The 24,154-nt window shown below is 39.1% G+C and overlaps 1 protein-coding gene and 1 pseudogene across 2 annotated transcripts in view; one reads left to right on the top strand and one right to left on the bottom strand.

Annotated features, from left to right (window-relative positions):
- The window catches only part of MBTPS2 (membrane bound transcription factor peptidase, site 2), a 40,813-nt gene that overhangs the window by 9,337 nt on the left and 7,322 nt on the right, over positions 1–24,154 (bottom strand). The window contains exons 4-7 of one of the 2 annotated variants that reach the window (XM_068533616.1): positions 16,319–16,422; positions 14,488–14,615; positions 6,662–6,780; positions 5,565–5,745 (exon numbers count right to left, since the gene is read on the bottom strand). In XM_068533616.1, the coding sequence (XP_068389717.1) occupies positions 5,565–5,745; positions 6,662–6,780; positions 14,488–14,615; positions 16,319–16,422 (532 nt within the window). Of the gene's footprint in view, positions 1–5,564; positions 5,746–6,661; positions 6,781–10,365; positions 11,870–14,487; positions 14,616–16,318; positions 16,423–24,154 lie in introns of those variants that run through there. The other variant, XM_068533615.1, reaches the window with a different exon arrangement.
- On the top strand, positions 19,448–21,785 carry LOC137757366 (heterogeneous nuclear ribonucleoprotein A1-like; annotated as a pseudogene).

The following is a 24,154-nucleotide window of genomic DNA, read 5'->3' as shown; positions in this document are numbered from 1 at the left end:
CAGAATTGAAAGTCAAGAATTTGATATCACTGTTGATATAGCATGTCTGATAATACAACAGCTTAAAGGGGCCAGGCAGGTATCAAATAAATGAAGTGGATAGTGTGTGGAAAAAATAGGAAATGGTGGGGGCTGTGATGAATTAGAGAATATATACCTTGTTCTAAGTAGGGTTAGCAGCCAGGCCACTCAACTTGGGGCCGAGAGTCAAGAGATCATCTATTTTATTCCATGAGAAAGAAGTCTGGACCCTCATGTGAAACCTTTTCTTTTTTCTTTTTGGCCGTGCTGTGCGGCATGCGGGATCTTAGTTCCCTGACCAGGGACTGAACCCGTGCCCCCTGCAGTGGAGTCTTAACCACTGGACCACCAGGGAAGTCCCGAAACCTCTTAAATTTAAATGTTGGCAGCCAATTAAGAATTTAAAAAATATTGTGCAAGCCAAACCATACACAACTGTCAAGGCTGGCTGGATTTGGCCTCTAGGTTACCACCAATTTGTGACCTCTAGGTCATGGCTTCTTCCTATGGTGATTAATCCAATTAAAACATAAACTGATGGCTATGGCTACCCTGACAAGATGAAGTGCCTCCTGACATACAGAATTTCCCATTATTTTGTTATCATGTGAGAAATAAACTTGATATTTCTCTGTTTATCAATTAAAAAAAAAGTTGTACGTTTAAAAATGTATTTTATTTTAGAATCTTTTCTACTGGATCACATTAAAGGACAAGTCACTTAATTTCTGTGACTCAATTCTTAACCTATAAGACGGGTATGCCACAGGTAATTTTCACATTAGTATACTGCTATCAACATGAGAGACCAATCCAATTCTACTTTGGAAGGCACATTCAAGACTGCAATGGGAGGTCCCAGAGGCATTCATGGGTTCAGTTTAACTCTAGGAAATTAGAATTCTCCCTTAAATCTCCCCAGACTGGGAAACGATTAGGGAAATTAAGACCAGAACAGTTTCATAATTCCATTACAAGGAGAACCTGCATATTCTGAATGTACCCTAAGATGGGCCCTAAGATACTTGTAGAAATAGTCTAGTCTTCAAAGGATGGTCTAGACCAGAGGTAATTTTGGAATAAGGCTGGAAGGAAGAGACTTTTTCAATCTATAGTTCACAGTACTCACTACTTTCTACATCACTAAAATGAATTGAACAATTTTCTTACCCTAGCTTAATAAATATATAAATGTAACTAGAGTTCCAATACAGGCATGCAAACCTATTTATTCTATTTATTTATTTATTTATTTATGGCTGCTTTGGGTCTTCGTTGCTGTGCGCAGGCTTTTGTGGCGAGTGGGGGCTACTCTTCGTTGCGGTGCACGGGCTTCTCATTGCAGTGGCTTCTCTTGTTGTGGAGCACCGGCTCTAGGCGCGTGGGCTTCAGTAGTTGGGGCACACGGGCTCAGTAGTTATGGCTCGCGGGCTCTAGAGTGCAGGCTCAGTAGTTGTGGCGAACGGGCTTAGCTGCTCTGCGGCATGTGGGATCTTCCTGGACCAGGGCTCGAATCCGTGTCCCCTGCATTGGCAGGCAGATTCTTAACCACTGCGCCACCAGGGAAGTCCCTTTACTCTTAGTTCTATGGTAGAATTTATACCAGCACCACCTAGTATCAAGTAGTTAAAAAATTATAAACTCTCTTTCTCTCTTCAATTGGTGAGAGCAAAGAAACCTTGGATGATACCTTGATATTCACAGTGGGAGAACAGATACTTTTTTCTAAACATTAGGGAAGATTTGAGCATAAAAACAATCTGGGTACTCAAACTATGTGGAAAAGATTTCCAGAGTTTTCCTTTTATTATCTTAAACTAAGTCAGGAACGGTCTTTTCTCACTTCAGTTAAAGATGCATAAGACAGGACAATACTCCCTGTGCCAGGCAGTTACAGGTATATACCCTCATCTCCTTTGAACAGGAATATAGGCTATTCAAAGGGGATGCCTGTGTCTGGACTCATAGCTTCATTTTAGGGAGCAGCTGCCTTTAGTATTCAATCTCACTCTTTTTAAAATGCCATTCAAATGCTGGACTTAGTAGTCTTTCTTATTGAAGACAATGCTTCCAAGAAAGAAAAAAGGAATTTAGCTTTAGGCATGTATGAAGAGTATCCCCTCAAACTAAAGAAAGAGGATGCAAGCTACTTGTTAGAAAATAATCCCCAACAAGAAACAAACTAGTTCTTGTCTGTAACTTTGAGTTTCATTCAAATCACTAAGTGGCATATGGATACACAGCAATCTTAAATTAAGCAGAGGCTTGAATATGAAGAGGGGAAAAGTTTGTTCTGTTCTGATGCAGAATGAAACCAGAGATTTATTCCACGTACAAAGGGCTCTAAGCCTCACCCAGTGTCCTTTTTGGGGCTTCCTGGAAAGGCCATTCAATCTCCAAGGTGTGTGTGGGACAAGCTCCGTAGGCTTGCCCCATGTACCAGGGGCAGAGGTGTAATTCAACCAGCCTTGGTTCTGTTGGTGCTGCTCATAGTCTAGCAGGTTAATGTTTAAAAATCAAAAACGAAAGGACTGACAGAAGAAAAAAGTAGTTCCCAACAGTTTCATAAAATGAATAGTCATTTCATGTAGATTAACCACATTTTTCTAATTTGCCAGAAATATACCTGTAAATATTTTAAGGAGAACATCTAGTCTGCTTAATTAATACCTTAATTAATTAATATCTTAGGGAATATCTTTAAAAATTTAAAATTACACCTGGGAGAGTCAGGGTATGAAATGAGGCCAGAAATGATTGGCTGGGACAGCTTATGAGCACTTTCACGGTCAGATCTTTCCAAGGTGGCTTTATTGTTTTCAAGTGGTATAAATTTTTAGAATTTTAATTATGTATACTGAATTCTACTCTAAATTGAATATGAATCACTTTTGGATTATGAGCTACTTTGTATTACCATATTTGGCTATATCTTTGCCCTCTATTCATAATGTAGGATAACAAAGGTCCCTAGATACATGTAAAATAACATCAATCCGTAGTTTTCTTAAATGTCCATAGCCACAGTGGTCAAGTCTGCCATTAAAATTAACCTAGTATATATTTTAAGTTACATTTACAGTCATTAAGATTCCTACAGTCTGGCTAAGTATATGTACTCCATTTAAAAATGATTAAATGGGGCTTCCTTGGTGGCGCAGTGGTTAAGAATCCGCCTGCCAATGCAGGGGACACGGGTTCGAGCCCTGGTCCGGGAAGATCCCACATGCTGCGGAGCAACTAAGCCCGTGCGCCACAACTACTGAGCCTGCGCTCTAGAGCCCGCGAGCCACAACTACTGAGCCTGCGTACCACAACTACCGAAGCCCAGGTGCCTAGAGCCCGTGCTCCGCAACAAGAGAAGCCACCGCAATGAGAAGCCCGTGCACCGCAACGGAGAGTAGCCCCCGCTTGCCGCAACCAGAGAAAGCCCGTGCCCAGCAATGAAAACCCAACACAGCCAAAAATAAATAAATAAAATAAATAAATTTATATATTTAAAAAAAAATGATTAAATGGAGGTACGGGTTTATCAGATACAGTCATCATGTAAAATCAGCAAGTATCCTAATACAGTCGCTCCTACGGAAATGAAACATATATTGAAGAATTATTATTTTGGGATTGATTTTTTTTATTAGTGTGGGAAGAGTAATATCTGCTTTGGGTTTTTAAACAAATACCTCCAAAATACAGCATATGATCCATAATAGTGAAATACTCAAAAAGTTAATAAGGAAAGAGTTTCAGAGTATTTCAAGAAAAATTTCACTTCCATTCTGTTTGCCGGAAAGACAAAACCTTAAACATCTGAAATGCAGATATTCTAAATAAAACAATCCTACTGGAGAGAGCTTTATTTGATTACGATGTCATTTTGGCTTTTGTAACTCAATACAGATTATACCAAATTTAGAGAAACTTGAGGAAAATGATAAAGGACTTAAGAAGTATGAAATTATGGATTATTCCTCTTACAGAAGAACACACTGTGGATTACACACCCAGTTGAAAAGATGCGATACATGGAAAAACATGAGATGCAGTATGAAGTACTGAGTGCTACCTACGAGGTATTTTTGCCCCTGCCAAAAATGGATCCTGAATCTAATCAAGCCTCTGGACCTAATTACCATCTATAGGAAATTCGGGGGATACCGAACATGTTAATGATAAATTTGACAAAACAAATGACTCAGTTTCTTCAATAAATGATATTAAAAAAAAAAAGTCAGGGGGAATTGTTACAACTTAAAAGAGACTTAAAAGGCATACCATCCAACTTAAACCAACTATAAAAACAAAACCAGGGAAGAGTGTAGGTATTAGGAATTATTGTTAATTTTGTTAGGTGTGATAACAGTACTGTGGTCATGTCTAAAAGGTCATCATCTATTAAAGATATGCTGAAGTTTATGGATGAAATGACAGGATACCTGGGATGTGCTTTAAAATACTTCCCTCAAAAGTGGACAGGCTGGATAAAAAAAATGGCAAAATGTTGATAATTGTTGAAGCTAGGAGAAGGATACATGAGGTTTCATTTATACTACTCTCTCTCTCTTTTTTTTTTTTTTTGGGCCGTGCTGTATGACTTGTGGGATCTTCGTTCCCCGACTAGGGATTGAACCCATGCCCTCGGCAGTGAAAGCGCAGAGTCCTAACCACTGGACCACCAGGGAATTCCCTGTACTACTCTCTTGACATTTATGTATGTTTGAAAAATGTTTACAATAAAAAAAATTCTTAAAAATGGGTTATACATGGAAGACTACATTTGAAAAAAAATTTTAAATCAGTTCTTACTACTTTGTCACTGTTGCACGCAGTACTTTAATACAGTTATTCTTGATAATTAATCATATTTCTTAACCCCAGTAGATGTAGACAAGTATCCAGGCATTTCTTGACTTAAAGATGTAGTCTGTGAGCATAATTTGTGCTTTCCAGCACTTTCAATAATTTGGGTCCCCATAATTTTGCATGAAGAGTTGGCAGACTGATTTTTCAGAGCTGGAAGAGCTAAAAATAAACTCGGAAGCTTCTGAGAATAAACTTGCTTCACCCTGTCGCCTACTACACAGAACAACAGATGTGACTTCAGTGGGTATTTTCGGACACCAAGATGACTTCCTCTGGATGACTGCCACACAAAAAAACCCTACCCCAAATAGCTTTGGACATGCCACCATCCATACAGCACAAGGGTATTTAATTGCTGGAATTTAGTTAATTGGTTATGTTTGAGCTTGAATGCTGACTTAACACAAGTGTTTTTTAAATGCTGAAAGAATTAGATACTGGAGTTCTGAAAATCAAATATGAAATTAGTTAGAAGTTCAACAACAATATATAAAAAACAAAACTTACATATTAGTATCTAACTTACCAAGAGAATGTTTACTAGTTTAAGCTTATTATTACTTTACTGATTTGTTTTAAAGAAGTTAGGACAAAATACATCTACAGACATGATCTAAGAATTAGCAAATGGCAAGTACTGCTGCTTGAAGCATTATATTATACTGAGGAAATATACACACCTCTAACTGGGAAGCTTAACTGCTGTAAAGTTGATGCACTTATACAGTAACCAATTTGGGGCTCATAGGCGATGGTATCTAGACATTCATTCCAATCTTGTACATTTGTAACAGGACAATCCTGTAGATGGGTGACAAGGTCTCCCACAAAAAGGCCTCTGGGTCCAATGGCAGGTGAGTCCTTGGGAAGAGGGCAGAAACAAATCAGGTAATGTGTGAAGACAAGCTATGATTAATCTGAGCAAATAATAAAGACACTGACTTAATTAAGTAGACTATTTTGAATAATGTAGAAAATAATCCAGCTTTGAATCCAAAATGTATAGTCCTAGAAAATTAACAAGATAACACCCAACAATTATAGTTACTTTTCATATTTCACTAAGATTTTGAATTTTTCACCAATGAAAACCAAACAAACCCCACTTGCCAACAGTTAAGATTAAAATGACAAACTTTTTCCCAAACCGCGAATTAAAATTTTTTGTGAAAGTAGTCATCAGAATGCCTTCATTGTCCTATATCATCAATGGATAGAATTATAAGACTTATCTAAACACAGTCTCAAATATGCAGACAGTACCGTCAGCACAATGAATACATGAGTACGTGAGGCAGTTGCTCACAAGGTAATTTTCCTTGTCCCAAAGTGTGAAGAGAAGACTTGATACCATCACAGTAGTCTAAGGGAGTGAAATACAGAGTTGAAGACATTCATTTAAACTCCCACGAAATGTTCTGGCTGGCTAGCCTACGTTCCATCTTTCTTACTTCCTAGGAGTAAAGACATCTGACTCAAAAGCAGAGTTATAAAAATAAACAGTAAAGGTAAATGATGCATTTAATCAACAAACTACAGGTGGAAAGTCTTGATACTATCCTTGTAATTCAGAACAGAAACAATTTTCAGTATTTTAAAAGAGCCAATGTAGTTCACAAAACTATTTCTTTGATTTGAAAGGATTACAGTAATTTCTTCAGGAGAAACTGAGCATTCTGTATATGAGAAGAGTTTGAATAAAAGTTCCTGACATAAAATGCTAAGTGTTACATCACAAAACCTGGTGAAGGAATACCCCAAGTAATCTATTTTTTACCTCAGCAACTTCAGTGATAAGCACCCCGACTCCAGTGTAGTAAAACGGCAAGAGAATTACAGGAAGGAGAACAAGAGCTAAAATACCCAGGAGTGCAAGGACGAAATTATGCCAGATACCTGAAAAGAGGGAAAAAAAGGAATAAGCTCAACCAGGGGCAGGGATGATATCATTCCAGGTAGTTGTACTTCATAATACTTAGGCATTCTGATAAATTAGTAAAGTAACCAGAAGAAGCTGTGAGGCAGATAGATCTACTTATTAGTACGGAAGACAGATGTTCAGTTAGAGGTTTCTTCCATTTCAGATATTAAAATCTAAAATGAGCATGTTAATACAATACTAGGAAGACCACATGCTAATATGATTTAACACTATTAGAACCTATATTCTATTACATATATATCTCTATTATATATGTAAAGGTGTGTGTGTATATAATGAATAGACTATCTTCTACTTACTATACTCTTTTCTCAGAAAATGTATACATATTAATTTAAACATACTTGTGAAAAAAAAAACATACTTGTGATCTTTGAAAGGAACTTCAGAGCTATCAAATAAAAGTTATGATGAAGTAAAAAACATTCTTGCTGAACTGGGGTATGTATCTTACATCAAGACTATAACTATCTCTGCCATCTCTGTAGAGACAGTTAGGTGAACCCAGTGGTGTGCTGGAGCCTGCTCCTACCAGCTTGCCACAGCTGAGTGGGCCTCTTTAACCAACTCCTCCTTCAGGAACTTCAAGTTGGCGCCTTGAAATTGGCCATGGTGGGAGTATTCACACCACAGAAACCAGCAAATGCTACATATCAGAGCTCTCCACCCTCTCCTCCAGGGCTAGATGTTAAACATTCACTAGCATACCTCTAGATAACCCCCCCTCCCATACCGATCCTTGCCCTCTAGTACAGTTTTTCTCATAAGGCAGGGTGGAAGCACTACCCGCTCTCTGAGCAGTGTGATTCTTAGTTGTGCAGGTCTTGTCCCTTACAATACAGGATATATAGCATTCCCGACTCCACCCTCTGAATGTCATTAGTGTTCTCCAGTCACTGAGTCAACCAAACAACTGCCCCCACCCCACACATTCCAAATATCCCCAGGAGGGTGACAGCACCAGTGGTTGAGGACCAGTGTTCTATAATGATAGAAACATAACTTAAAAGACATCTCCCAGACTCTCAGGAGGCTGAGTATGGCCATATGACTATGTTTCGGCAAAAGGATGCAAGTGGAAGTGATGGGGATTGTCTGACTGGCTGGAATGTAGCTAAACCTGAGTCCATGACGTAGAAGCTGCATGTTGGGAATAGTAGAGCTAAGACAGAAAGAGTCTGAGTCCCCCAAATCATAGAATTATCATATCAGCATTGAACTACTTACATTTGCAATGTTTTATGAGAGTTTAAGTCACTGTTATTTTTAGCTTTTACAGCAGCCAGATACCTAGCTAATATGGACCATATTCACATTGTAAAATGTTCCTCTAGTCCAGGACACATTGGGTAAACAATATTATCTGTTCTGCACACAGAAAGATCTTTTAAAAACACTAATGGTATCAAGCTATTTATCACAAACTATATTTTGCTTTTTCATTTATATATTTTGGACTTCTTTCTTACCTGCACATTCATATCTAACCCATTTCTTATATCCACTACAGAGTAATCCATTTAAAAAAAAACATATTGACTTATTTATAAGGTTCCCTACTAATGATCACTTAGGCTGTTTTAACTTTTTCATACAATGCTGCAACAAACAGCTTTGCTCATATTGTTATGCATCTAATTAAGAATGCATCTCTGAGGGTATGGAAAATTGCACAGACATGGAATTACTGGGTCAAAAAATACGTGCATTAAAATTGACCTCCAACAAGTTTGCATTATATTCTCCTAAGTGGCATATGTTTCCCCACCCTCTAAACAATACTGGATGGGATGCTATCATAACTTTAGACTGCCATCTGCTAGGTGAAAAGTAAAATCTCATCCTGATTTCTATTTCTTTAATGATGAGTGAGCTTGTACATTTTTCATGCTTATTAAGTGGTTATTTGTATTTATGTCTGAGAATCGCTTACTTCTATCCATTGTCAGTTTACATTTTTTGACTGGGTTGTCTTTTTTTTCTTAAACTAATTTATATATATTATTATTTGTAATACATACACTGAGGAATTTGTTCTTCTGTACGAGGTATTATAATCATTTCCTCCAGTTTGTTTGGCTTGGTTTATAGTTTTGCCTATGCAGACATTTTAAATTTTGGTGAGGTCAAATGTCTCCTTTTGTATTAAGCCTTTCCCAGTTCAAGATTATGGAAGACACTCACCTGTGTTTTCTTGTATTGTTTTCATAGGTTTTTTTTTTTTTTTTTTTTAAATTTTCACTCGAGGCATGTAGGTTCTTAGTTCCCCGACCAGGGATTGAGCCCATGCCCCCTGCAGTGGAAGCACAGTCTTAACCAGTGGATGGTCAGGGAAGTCCCTAGCATCATTTAAAAAACAAAATTAAAACAAACAGAAAAAACCTCTAATTCTTTGACCCACTGGAATTTACTCTAGTGAAACTAATTAGGAATACAGCTATACCACCCCACCACCCTGTGGCTAGTCCCAAAACAATTTCACAAAATAATCCAGCCCCATTGATTAGATTTGCCACCATTACCATGTGCTAAATTCAACTTTCCCCTTAACCCCTCAGGATGGCCTGAATGCTTGCACCCTACCTCTCCCTTATCAGGATGACACCACCATACGACCCTGGCTTTTCTCATCCAAGCAACAGTCAGAGGGGCACACAGCAGCACTGATTCTTTGACTCTCTGGGAAGGACTCTCGTATCTCTTGTCAGGGATGCAGCTGGTACCAGACCACCCTGCTAGATTCCAGATTTGCCCATGACGGCTAAATTGCAATGCAGGTACCTTTATTTCCTTTATTTAAACAACCTCTTGTTCATTAATGATTTGCTTTTTGAGTATACCAAACAAATTTTTCTTACAATTTTTACTTTCTCTAGAGCAGGGTTTCTCAACAGTGGCACTACTGGCATTTTGGGCCAGATAATTTTTTGTTGTGGGGGACTATCTTGTGCACTGTAAAATGTTTAGCAGCATCCCTGGCCTCTACCCACCAGACGCCAGTCGTACCCTTCCTGTTTTCTCTATTTTCTAGGTACAATATTTATACAGGCAAGTTTTTGTCTTTCTTTAGAACAGGTATTTTATTTTTTGCTTTTTCTATTACAAGGGATGTATGTACCAAGTATTGAAAAGTCAATACATACACAACATATTCCACAACTGAGCACCACTCCTTAACTAAACAGGCAAAGAAATGACACTAAAAGACAGCACCTGGTAGTATTTGGGGGAAAATAAAAAGACTAAAACAAGTTTAAATCAACTACTACATCCCATCCAACATTCAATACTACATAATCCAGTGCGTCTAAAAGGTAGTTATGCAAAATGTGTTAATGTCAAAGAATACAACCAAAATTAAGATGGCAAACCAAACCTATATAACTTTTTTTCAAAAGGAAAATACTTTACATATGCATGTAACTGTCCTTTTTTTAAAGAAAATCTGCAAGCAACGTTATCTACTTCCAGAAAAACCATATATAGAACTACTAAACATATTCTTAAAAGTATAAACATGAACATTTAGAAAACCCAGAACTTTAAAAACTTATCATCAATAGATGAACTTCCTATTCAAAAGAATGTGAAAAGAAGTCCCATTTTTAGCACAGTTGTATAAACAACAGTCTTTTGATGTGAGCTTCATGAATTGTCCTCCTTTTGTGACCAAACATTACAAAAACATAACGTTTTTCAAACAGTATTACAGAACAAGACAGAACATCTTAACAATGTTACCTTATATAACTTACTTTTTTTAAACTTTTAAATTTTACTTTCACTAACCTATCAAAATCTGACCCTTAGATGTGTTAGAATCATTAAAAAGGTTCTTTTCTAGGAACAGTACACAAAAAAAAGGCATATTTGTTTCTCATCACATTTCTGGAAGATGCTTTCCGAGCCTGAAAAGTTTCTTCTCTCCTTTTTACTGTCAATTTTTATTCTTAGTATGTGTTAAGATATGAGATTTCAGGTTAGTTGACTGAGCAAACTTCTTATTACAGCAATCGAAGGGGCACACGAAGGGCCTGTCTCCGGTATGGATTCGCACATGGGTACGCAAATTGAAATCCAGGGAAAAGCGTTTTCCGCAGCCTTCGAAGGTGCACATAAAGGGCTTCTCTCCCGTATGCACCAGGTGATGACGTTTCAGTTTTGAGCTCTCAACAAAAGATCTGCCACATTCTGCACATACGTGGACCTTGGGACCATGGGTGTGCATATGTTTTCTCAAAGCGGAGTTATCCCTGAACATCTTCATGCAGCCTTTGTTAGGGCAAGCTATTGATCTCGGGAGCTCGTCTTTGGTTTTCTGGGGCTTCTTTCTAGTAAATTCTGCCACTTGTTTGGGATCTGAGAGATCAACGCCAGGAATCCCTCCAGGAGGCAGCTTCTTCCCCATCACGTACTCTGAATAACCAAGAGCTGGGTTCTCATCAGCCTGTCCAGTCTCATGGTCTCTCTTACTAGGCGCGCACCACTTGGGGACGGCAAACTCGCCTTCCAGGGTTTTAGTGTGCACCTGCTCCTGCTCCCCCTTATTGCTGCCCACCTCAGAGCTGCTTCCCGCCCTGGCCTTGCCGCCGGCGTAACTATTCTTACCGCTGTGCTTCCTGCCGTGGCTGTAGGCCGAGGAGGACGTGGAGGGTGACAAGGGAGCCAGGGTCTCCTGGATGCAGTCGTCTACGTCGGCCAGGATGACCGTCTTGTTCTCCAGGTTGCTGACCTGCAGGTGGTCAGACTGGTAGTAGCCCACCGCCTCCTCCTGCATCCGCACCATGACCATTTCCTCGTTGTAGTCCCCTTGGTTTGGGGTGCTGATAATGAAAGGCTGCAGCGCGATCAGAGACGGATGGTGCTGGCCATCATGGACACCGCTGCCGCTGATGTCCTCGTACTCCTTGGCTGCCTCAACCGCCATGGTCTCCTCAGGGACGGCCTCCACAAAGACGGTCTCCACAGGGACGGTCTCCTCAGGGACGGTCTCCACAGGAATCTGGTGCAGCTCCACAGCATCTGCATACACCTCCGAGTTTTCTACGGTGATGTAGAAAGTGTTGTTTGAGGCCATGGCCGAGGGCTTTTCTGAGGCTTTGGCTACTGGGCAGCAAATGGCTGACCGGAAGGCCGCGGAAAACAAAGGCTGTGGAAGAAAAGCCCGCGCTCCAGAGGAAAGAGAGGGCGCGGCCGGTCCCGGACACGGAAACCGCAGAAGACGTGGAAGCTTCTAGGTGCGCCTCGCACATGCGCTTTGGGGCACCCCACCCCCCACATACGCTTTGCGTCACCACGCACACGCGCTTTGCGTCACCCCCGCACATGCGCTTTGGGACACCCCCCCCCACACATGCGCTTTGGGGCACCCCAACCCCCCCCCCCCCCCACACACACACATGCGCTTTGGGGCACTCCCCCCACACATGCGCTTTGGGGCACTCCCCCCACACATGCGCTTTGGGGCACTCCCCCCACACATGCGCTTTGGGGCACCCCGCACATGCGCTTCCAAGCTGGGGGCACCCCAGCAGAGTGCGCGACCATGCTCATGCCCACGCTCACGCGCTCGTGCGTGCGCCAGCCCTCCTGCCACTGCATGCCTCTTCGCTCAGCGCGCCAAGCTATTGGTTTTTTTGAATACAGCAACCAGGCTCTACAGAATTTTTCTGTATTTCATTTCCATTGACTTCTGTGTCCCGCCCCCTCGCCCCCGCCAGGTATATAATAGTATGGGGGGGAAGGCCTACTCCTTTCTAATATTTATGCTTCTTTTTTTTTCTTATTTGATTGCAGTGACCCACATTTACAGGCCATTTTTAATAGTATCAGTGGAATGCTTGTCCTGTCCTTTAACAGGAATGCTTCTAAGTGTTATACTATTAGGAAGTAACCAGCTATTTCTATTCAATACTTCTACTAAAGATTTTTGGTTTTTAGCCATTAATGGCTGTTGAATTTTGTTAAATACCGATTTCAATATCTGCTGAGATGATATTTTTCCCTTAAGAGTGATTAATGTTTACCACATTCAAATAAGATTTCCTAACTTTAAGCCATCCTTGCACTGTTTAGATACACCAACTGTCTATAGAATTTTTTTTGTGCTTTACAAGTATCAGTGTTACACTGACTTTCAAAAAATTCTTAGTTTCCTTCTCTATGCGACCTGGAAAGTTTATACTAAATTGGAATTGAAAAGAAAAATCTTTTCCTTCAAGATTCCTTCAAGATTTGAAAGAATTCTACCTATGAAACTTTAAGGGCCATTCTTAAACTTTCTTAATTTCTCCCATGGTAATTAGCCTATTTACAGTTTTTTTTCTGTCTGCGCTGGGGTTAACTGCGGCTGTTTAAAAAAAAGATAATTATCCAGGTTTGTGAAAATTTTTTGCAGAGATGAACAAAGAACACTTTTATAATTGTTTAAAATTTCTCTATCAGTTGTCATTCCCCAATCTGACTGCTAATTCTGCCTATAAATGCTTTCTCCCATTTAATCTTTTTTTGTTCTTCAAAGAACTCTTTTATTTAACAGTTCTATTTTTTCTAATTTATTATTTTTTGCCTATATGCATGCTAATTACATCATTTCTTACCTATTTGATAGTTCTTTTCTCACTTATTCAGTTTAACTGATTTACTTTCATTTCTTATTTCATAATAATTGCCTAAGGCAGTGACTTTTCCTTTTACCAAAACTTTACACATTATTTCATTATCATTTTTAAACATACCGCAATTATGGTTTTGAATTAAATTGGCCAATTTTTATAAGTTTCATGGGCACTTGAAAAGAAATTGTCATGGTATAGGGTTTGACATAACTATTGATTTTGACCTTGCTAATTAGAGCTTCGATGATTAAGACTTTTTCATACTTACCTGCTATGTGTTGAGAGATGAGATAAGCCTCCTTTATTACATTTCTGTTTTTCCCTTGTACTTTTTCCATTTTTGTTTTGATGATTTGTTAGTTTATTCAGTAAGACTCACGATTACATTTTCATTGTGGATTACACTCATGATTATCAAGTGACCTCCTATGTCTAATTTAATGCTTTAGTCATATTTTCATGATATGTTCTCATTTTTTCAATCTTTTAAAAATAACTCATGTTAAAAAAATGTAAAAACTGGAATGTAAATTATTTTGCTCTACCACTTTTGACTGAGAGTCTTTTTTTAAAAAAAATTTATTTATTTATGTATTTATTTTTGGCTGCGTTGGGTCTTTGTTGCTGTGCACGGGTGTTCTCTAGTTGTGGCGAGCGGGGGCTACTCTTCGTTGCGGTGCGTGGGCTTCTCATTGCAGTGGCTCCTCTTGTTGCGGCACATGGGCTCTAGGCTCGTGGGCTTCAGTAGTTGTGGCACACAGGCTCAGTAGTTGTGGCTCACGGGCTCTAGAGCGCAGGCTCAGTAGTTGTGGCGCACGAGCTTAGTTGCTCTGTGGCATGTGGGATCTTCCCGGACCAGGGCTTGAACCCGTGTCCCCTGCATTGGCAGGCGGATCCTTAAGCACTGCGCCACCAGGAAAGCCCTGACTGAGAGTCTTATAAACTGAATTTATCAACCAAAAGGTGAGGTGTTTTCATTTGTGATGTACTTTCCATAAAACCACTAATAACACACAGATGAATAAAGAAATTTAAGTCTTTTACCTGCACAAAATATCCTTAGCTGCTGGACTGGTGATATAAGTTGCAAATGAGTGGTGAACAGATCAACAAATGCTCCAGGATAAATAATGAAGAGAAAAATCCCAAAGCCATTAAATCGAACTTGTTCCCTAAGAAATCACATAAGAAAAAGGAATTTACTACTAGTATTGCATTTTTCAGATTAATAATGCATGTAATCTTAAAACTTCCCACTGTAATTCAAATTCTTGCTTAAAATACAAGTCTCTCTGGACAGTCAAAAAATTATATATGATATATATCATCGTAATTTTATAATAGCATACAGATTTAGTTACCAGTGAAATTGCATTTTGTAAAACAGGGCATTCTGAAATAGACTTAACAACTTCAAAAATTTTTAGAAACCAATATGCTGAGCAAATAACTTAAAATTAGTCACTTGTATAAAGAAATAGTTAATATTTCTATGAGAAACTAAATGAAAAACACTTTTATGGTTTATTCTGAATTATTTTCAGGGAAGGAGATAGTAGAAAATAGAATTCAAGTAAATTATCTAAATATTTATACTTCTCTTAGCCATTATAAAGGTGGAGGTTTATCTAAGTGTATTCCTGTTGAATTAATGTTAAAATAAGTACTACATTTAAAAATGCATAATGCTCAGACTGTCCTCAAGAGAACTATTTTTTATCAATTCATTCTCTAAAAATGGAATTACATTTAAAAGCCTTGTAAGACCACACAGCTACTCTAAAAAAAGCATCACCTAAATATATTGTGCTGTCACCTAGCATTAACTATATAAGATGACTGTAAAATTCACTTTTTCTTGGCAGTGGGATTTTATAAAATATTACCCAAACTATTTCACAAACATATTATGAATGATTAAACTGTAATAACAATGCTTTTCTATGTAAAACCCTAAAAGCTGCGAAGTTAAGGTGGAAGTAAAGATGAAAGAGAGAAAAGAAAAAGTAGCCGACCACTTAAACCACTACATGGCACACCTGTGTAACAGTATATGCTCTGTCAAGATGAGGGTTTATTGCCAGTCAATAGACTCTTGTTCATAAGCAACTGGAAAGTAATAAGAAGTGATTAAATCTTCTCCTCTAAAACCTTTTATCTGGTCCACACACCCAAAGGATGAAACACATTGCCATCAGTATGTGTGTTCATTATGTGGGAGTGAAGGGGAGCTGTGACTCAATCTCTCCCCCCATCAGGATTTTACACATTTAGGAGTCTTTAAAATGCTCAGGTGTAATTACAATGATACATTTGGATAGTCAAGACAAGAACATGGCATGATACTTGAAGCAAGTCCCAGGTCTCATCCTCCCTTATCTTCTTCCACTTGGATTTCTAGATAGGCTATGATATTTGTTAACAAACCCACAGCTTTCAGTGTTCTTGCTGTAGCCAGCAGAGGCCATGAGTAGAAGCAGGAAAGTATTTCAGATGATGAGCCAAAGAAAGTACTAAGAAGGCAGGTGGATGGGCTTTGAGTGCAGTGGTTATCATTCTGATCCAGTGATGAATAGAAAGATTAGGTTTCAGGACTGGATGAAAATAGTGAAGAACCATGAGGATATAACCATGCTGGCAAAGGACAAAGGATAGAAAGACCCAGATTATAGATGTGCACATAGTTAATTGAGCATATTCATCAATATATTAATCTCTACAAAAGAGAAGTTACCTTAAAATAATAATGGTGGATATGCACTGGGCAGTATCCAAAGAAAGAAAAAGTATCAAATGTAGCAGATTTTAGTAATAAATCCTCCTAAATGAAAAGCTTCTTTGCATGGAATACAGAGAGAGAGGTAAATATCATTACCTAATAGCTGCTATCCCATGTCCAATTTCATGTACAACACCACTAATGAGGACTGCAGCGAAGAAATAGGTCAGTTGGTTGACGGGTAAATTTATGCCAGGAACCTGTTCACAGACACAATGATAAAGACACACTTGGGCACCAAGAGACCACGATGTTCACTCTGTACTAAAACTTAAACTTCCAAACTCAGTGTTCGGTAAGCTAAAAGTAATATGAACACCGATGGTCCACTTTTCCATTTCTATCATAATAAATATAAAAACACCAGTCAGTTTTTTTGAACTAGGCAGTTTTTGAGCTAAGCACGACACCAATCTAAAGAGAATAGGAAACACCAGGTTAAAAAGTTGAAACGTTAGCTTCCTGAAGTCTTTACCACGGGAAAGAATTAGGGAGCCTGGCATAGTGCCAGGGAAGGCAGAGTGGCAATGAAGGAGTCAGCAGCTGATCCACCCTCGAGGGCTGGCAGCCCGATTTGGGAATTCTTGTTACAGTTCCCACTCCTTCCGCTAAAGTGTCATTGCAAGGCTCCAAGTACTTATGTGAGTAATACAGGATGTCCCCACCCCCCTTCAATGAGTTTCATTTTAGTATTATCAAGTTATATGAGAGTTGATCATTAAAGGCAGTGTAATAAAGTGCCTTATTGGTGTGGGAGCACCAGGCCCTTCATTTCTTCTATCAGTTTGTCTAGTACATTGGTTAGAAAAATCATATCAAAGTGATACATAAATATTATACTAAAATTGAAATTTAATGCAGAAAGTAAGGCATTTGGAACATACAGACATGTTAAGGACCCACGTGCTCCTGACTGTTATGCACTTAAGTTTGCTATTTTAAGGGCTGCAGAGTAAAATTATTTTTAGATACCCAAGAATCTTCTTGTAAGATAAATAATCGTTCCTAAGTTCTATTTCTCACAATCCAGGCAGTGGGACTCTAAAGGTATCCTTCTGGAGGAAAGTTCGTCTTTCTTTCATTAGTTAGTATTTTAAATTAATTACAAAATATGTTTAAAGCAGGAAAACTTGAAAACTCAAAGAATAATAGAAACTGTTCCTGTTCCCCAAACACAAAACAAAAAACCATTCTCAGTGTTTCAATGCATGTCTTTCCAATCTTTTCATGTACACATATTTTAAAAAATTATACTCTTTTATTATAAATATGGTTTTGAAATCTACCCCTTTCACTTAATAGTATCACAAACATTTTCCCATGAGTATTTCTGGTTCAACATGATTTTTAATAGCTGCATTGTATTTCATGGAATAGACTGTTGGGCATTTAATTGTTTTAAAGGTTTCTGCTCTTATAAAATACTGTGATAAATATATTTGGACACATATACACAAATATTTGGGGGGAATAAATTGTTAGACAAGCACGGTTGGTTCAGGCTCTGGGGACATATCATTTGGGTTTGGTGTTCTGGCTCCATCATAACTAGCTAAGGGACCTTGAGGAAGCTTGGATTATTCCTCCAGTACTTCAATTTCCCCATCATTAAAATGGAAATCTCCGCATTTACATAAAAGGGTAATTCTGAGGATTACAGGAGATAATCCTTGTCCACTGTTTAACATTACGCCTAACAGAGAGGGTAATTATACACAAAATTTAAAGGACTTTGATACATATCAAACTGCTCTCCAAAAGCAGACACTTCAATAACCTTGGTTAAGCTCATTTTATTCAAATCTTCAATTTGAGAGGAATAAAAAGCATCCCATTGTTTGATTTCTATTTCTTTGATGATTATTAAGCTGAACATTCCCCCTACTTTTTGACCACTGATAGATCTTTTGTGAGTAGCCTACTCCCGACTTGTCAATTTTTTTCTCCTTAGAGTGTTCATGTTTTTCTTATTGTCTGTAAGATCACTTCAAGTATCAATTATCAATTCTCTGTGATACACATCACAGATGCATTCCCAAGTTTTGCCTTTTAATTTTATTTTGCTTTTGGCTTTTTGATATATAAAAAATTTTATGTAGTCAAATCTATCAATATTCATGGTTTCTGCCATTAGTTTTATGCATATGTCTTTCTCATTCTGTGTTCCTATAAATAGAAACCTGTTTTTTTTTTCTTTCAAGGTCTTTTATGATTTCACATTTTACTTTTAATTCAGTTGCAATTTATTTTTGTGTATAACAAAGGAATTTCACTTTTAAGCCTTTTTTAGTAACTGAAGAGGAGATTCAAACCATGCTGCTTGGATTGCTTTCTAAATTCATTGATTCCAAGAGTCCTTTCTCTAGTTATGAAAGTAGCTTTCATAGTCATCATTTTTAATGTATTCATAACATTTCACTGAATGACAATCCCATAATTTAACCATTCCTCAATTACATATTGTGGTTGTTTCCAATTCTTCATAGTAATAAATGTTAGGATAAAGAGCTTGATGAATACTAATTTTTCTATAATTTGGAAGTGTTTCCTTAACCTAGAGTCCCAGATGTGGAAGTAAATGGTCAGAGGATATTTTTATGATGCTCATTATCTGAAGTTCTCTCTACTCAGACCCTACTAAGCAACTCTTTTCAAGAACATCAGTGTACCTTTTTCTACATATCTGCTCCATTCCCATGTTGTCAGGCATCTGTCTGTTCAGACCTGCAGTTTCCTTTTCTCTGATTCCTCTCTAAATTTATGTACTTAAGATTAATACTCATACATTCCCTCTATATCACAAAGTATTCAGGTTATCTTACCTTTATTTCAAATAAATCAGTAGCCTTGATCCAATAGGATATTGATTTCTTCTCTTTATTACTTCAGTGATGTAATAATGAAATAAGGTAAGGATCTGAACATGTGACTATACCAACAGATGGTAGGTCTTATTTGCTGGCAACAATACTCGACTGCCCATCTGTCTCGGCCGTGATCACACAGGGTATTAGATGTACCAAAATACTGATCTCTCAATAACATAGAGTGCCAGGTTTTGGAGAATTAATACTGAATGAGGCTGTAGGGAATTGTAGAGTAAACAGAAAGTATGTCCTCTAAGCTACAAGAGCTCATATCAAAGTCAGGAGATACAACAAACTTAAACAAAAATATGCCGGGTAGATATACAGAGGGCAGCTGACTTCTTAATGGTTCCAAAGCATGGTTCTCCTAACAGAATCAATATTTTGTGAGCTCTATGAGTAAGCTGAAAAGCAAACAGAAGAAATAATTTCTTCTGTAAATAACACTTTACCATTCAGGCAATGACTCTTTGGACATGATGCCAAAAGCACAAACAACAAAAGCAAAAATCAACACATAGGATTACATGAAACTCAAAAGCTTCTGCATAGCAAAAGAAACAACCAATGGCAGCCTACAGAATGGGAGAAAAGTTTTGTGAACCATATACTGGATAAGGGGTTAATATCCAAAACATATAAAGAACTAACAAAACAAACAACCCCCCCGCCCAACAATCTGATTAAAAAACGGACAGAACTACTATTTAGTAGTTCCAAAGAAGACAGCAAACTGGCCAAAAGGCACATGAAAAGATGCTCCACACAGCTAATCATCAGGGACATGCCAATCAAAACCACAATGAGATACCACCTCACACCTGTTAGAATGGCTATCATCAAGAAGAAAAGAGACAACACGGGTGCTGGCAAGGATGTGGTAACCCTTACACACTGTTGGTGGAAATATAAATTAGTCCAACCACTATGGAAAACAATATGGAGGTTCCTCAAAGAGTTAAAAATACATCTAAGGTATGATCCATCAATTCCACTTCTGGGTATATACCCAAAGGAAATGAAAATATTTCAATGAGATATATGCATATCTCTGTTTATCACAGCATTATTCACAATAGCCAAGATTATGGAAACAACCCAAATGATCACCAACAGATGAATGGATAAAAACAATGTGGTACATGTACATAAACAATGGAATTTTACTCAGCTATGAGAAAGGAAGATATCCTCCCATTTGCAACAACATGGATAGACCTTGAGCACATGATGCTAAGCGAGATAAATCAGAGAAATACAAGTACAGTATGATATCACTTATATATGGAATCTAAAAAAGTCAAATCTATTAAAAAACAGAGAGTAAAATGGTGGTTACCAGGGGATGGGAGGGATATGAGTGACGGTAGTTAAGGGTACAAACTTGTAACAAGTAGTAAATAAGCCACAGAGATCTAATGCACAGTATAAAGAATACAATCAATAAAATTGTACTATAATGATATGTGATAAATATTGCTCCAATGGCAATCATATTACAATAAATAAATGTATGAAAGTAACTCGCTGTACACCTTAAATTTGTAAATTGTAACATGTCAAATTTATCAAATAAAAAAATTAAAAAAACTTGTTAGCTTTCTTTCTGCCCGTGGACGCTGCCGAGTAAACATCATTAAAGTCTCCCCAGCTCCACTGTTGTCACGTCTAAATCAGAGTCTCCCAAAGAGCCCGAACAGCTGTGGAAGCTCTTCGTTGGCGGTTTGAGCTTTGAAACAACCGATGAGAGTCTGGGGAGCAATTCTGAGCAATGGGGAACGCTCATAGGCAGTGTGGTAACGAGGGATCCAAACAACAAGCGCTCCAGAGGCTTTGGGTTTGTCATGTATGCCACTGTGGAGGAGGCGGATGCAGCCATGAAGGCAAGGCCATACAAGGCGGATGGAAGAGTTGTGGAGCCAAAGAGGGCCGTCTCAAGAGAAGATTCTCAAAGACCTGGTGCCCACTTAACTGTGAAAAACATTTTTGTTGGTGGCATTAAAGAAGACACTGAAGAACATCACCTAAGATATTATTTTGAATAGTATGGGGAAAAAATTGACTGGCTGAGGCAGTGGCAAAAAGAGAGGCTTTGCTTTTGTACCATTTGATGGCCATGACTCCGCAGACAGGATTGTCATTCAGAAATACCACACTGTGAAGTAAGGAAAGCCCTATCTAAGCAAGCGATGGCTAGTGCTTCATCCAGCCAAAGAGATCAAAGTGGTTCTGGAAACTTTGGTGGTGGTCACGGAGGTGGTTTTGGTGGGAATGACAACTTTGGTCGTGGAGGAAATGTCAGTGGTCGAGGTGGCTTTGGTGGCAGCCATAGTGGTGGCTATGGTGGCAGTGGGGATGGCTATAATGGGTTTGGTAATGACGGAAGCAATTTTGGAGGTGGTGGAAGCTACAATGATTTTGGCAATTACAACAATCAATGTTCAAATTTTGGACCCATGAAAGGAGGAAACTTTGGAGGCAGAAGGTCTGGCCCCTATGGGGGCTGAGGCCAATACTTTGCCAAACCACGAAACCAAGGTGGCTATGGCAGTTCCAGCAGCAGCAGTAGCTATGGCAGTGGCAGAAGGTTTTAATTACTGCCAGGAAACAAAGCTTAGCAGGAGAGGAGAGCCAGAGAAGTGACAGGGAAGCTACAGGTTACAACAGATTTGGGAACTCAACCAAGCACAGAGGTGGCGGGGAGTTGCTACAAAGACATGTTTTAGACCAGCGGTCCCCAACCTTTTTGGCACCAGGGACTGGTTTCATGGAAGACAGTTTTTCCACGGACCGGGGAGGGGGAATGGTTCAGGTGGTAATGCGAGCGATGGGGAGCGATGTGGAGTGGCTCGCTCGCCCGCCACTCACCTCCTGCTGTGCGGCCCGGTTCCTAACAGGCCGCGGACCACTAGTGGTCCGCGGTTCAGGGGTTGGGGACCCCGGTTTTAGACAATACTCCTGTGTTTGGGCAAAAAAACCCCGAGGACTATATTTGTGACTAATTGTATAATAGGTTTAGTTTCTATTCTGTGGAAAGTGTAAAGCATTCCAACAAAGGGTTTTAATATAGATTTTTTTTTGTACCCACACTGTTGATTGCTAAATGTAATAGTCTGAATAAATGTGACACTGAATAAATGTGTCTTTAAAAACAAACAAAAACAAAAACAAACTTGTTAAACTGAAATAAAACCAAAAAGCCAAAAAACACCTTTTGCCATTCTAATCCTAGCAGGCAGACAGGCCAGTGATCATATTTCCTCCAAGCCTGCTTCTTTCTCTACTATCCTCTTTCTTGGCAAACAATAACCAGTCATGCAGCCTGAAAGTCATCCTCGACTTTCTTCTCCTTCCAGCCTCACATTCAATTAATGACTGAGGTCTGAGAACTCCACTGCAAAAGATCCCTTGAATCCAGCCCCTTCATTCTCCTTACCACTAATTTAGTTTAGATCTTTATAACTTCTAACGTGAATTATTCCAAATGCTCTCTTAAATGGTCTCCCCATCTTTGGTGAAACCCTACTCCAGTCCATTTTGCACAGACTTGTTATCTACAGATAAAATCAAAACTTCTTAGAATGGCCCTTCATAACTCAGACCCTACCTATATCTCCCATCTTATCTCCTACACCATATACCTTCCACCATATACCACTTAGATACAGGTCAAAGTTACTTTATAGTTCCTTGAGGAATTATTGGTCTTTTTTAAGGGAGTAGAGCATACTGTGCACAGGCTCTGAGGTCAGTGGTGGGTGAGTGATGGACCCACCATTTACTAGCTGTGACCACAGGCAAGTGACTTAACAGCTCTGTGCCTTGGTTTTCTCAACTGTGAATCAGGGATAACAACAATACTTACCTCTAGATTGCTGCAGGAATAAAATAAAATAGGCACAAAAACCTCACATGGGAAGCACTGCATATTAACTAGGTTTTTTGTTTTTAAAATAAATTTATTTATTTTATTTATATTTATTTTTGGCTGCATTGGGTCTTCGCTGCTGCGTGCGGGCATTCTCTAGTTGCGGCGAGCGGGGGCTACTCTTCGTGGCGGTGTGTGGTCTTCTCATTGCGGTGGCTTCTCTTGTTGCGGAGCACAGGCTCTAGGCGCATGGGCTTCAGTAGTTGCGGCACGCAGGCTCAGTAGTTGTGGTGCACGAGCTTAGTTGCTCCGTGGCATGTGGGATCTTTGCGGACCAGGGCTCGAACCCGTGTCCCCTGCACTGGCAGGCGGATTCTTAACCACTGTGCCACCAGGGAAGCCCCTAACTAGGTTTTATTATTAGTACTATTATTCCCTCTGCCTTTCCATGTTATATGGTTCCCTCTGTTTCTGGCATGCTCAACTGCCATCTTCCTTTCCCAGGCTATGTGGACTCTCCTTACCCTTCCCTTCTCCTCTACTCTCTTCCCAGTGCCAGGCACACCTCAGCAGGGCTTGTCTTTGTTCCTGCAGCACCTTGTACTCTGTCCAACTGTAGAAAATCATAGCAGCTCTCCCTCTAGACTAAAAGTTCTGTAAGTGCTAGGATTGGATTTTGTTCCCTGTATAAGCAGGACCAAGCACAAGGCCAGTAGGCAGACTACACTCAGTAAATGTTTGCTGAAGAAATAAATCATCTCGTCTGAGGCCTCACCCCCCTGAATCCTTTTAACCTCTAAGAAAGAGCTATTACCATAGGAGAGATTCTTTATTTTTTGCTACGAATGACTTGTAATCTTCCCATAGTGACCCAGCTAGTAGAGGCCACAAAGAGATGAGTTAAAAAAAATATCTGTCAATCTTGAATAGACATTTTTCCAAAGAAGACATACAGATAGCTAACACATGAAAAGATGCTCAACACTGCTAATTATTAGAGAAATGTAAATCAAAACCACAATGAAGTATTACCTCACACCTGTCAGAATGGCTATCATCAAAAAGTCTACAAATAACAAATGTTGGCGAGGATGTGGAGAAAAGGGAACTCTTGTACACTGTTGGTGGGAATGTAAATTAGTGCAGCCGCCATGGAAAACAGTATGGAGGTTCCTTAAAAAGCTAAAAATAGGACTA

This window comes from Eschrichtius robustus, chromosome X (genome assembly GCF_028021215.1).
Source record: "Eschrichtius robustus isolate mEscRob2 chromosome X, mEscRob2.pri, whole genome shotgun sequence".
Classification (NCBI taxonomy): Eukaryota; Metazoa; Chordata; class Mammalia; order Artiodactyla; family Eschrichtiidae; genus Eschrichtius; species Eschrichtius robustus.
The sequence above is the reverse complement of the archived record's forward strand: the minus strand, read 5'-3'. Positions and strand labels throughout refer to the sequence as shown.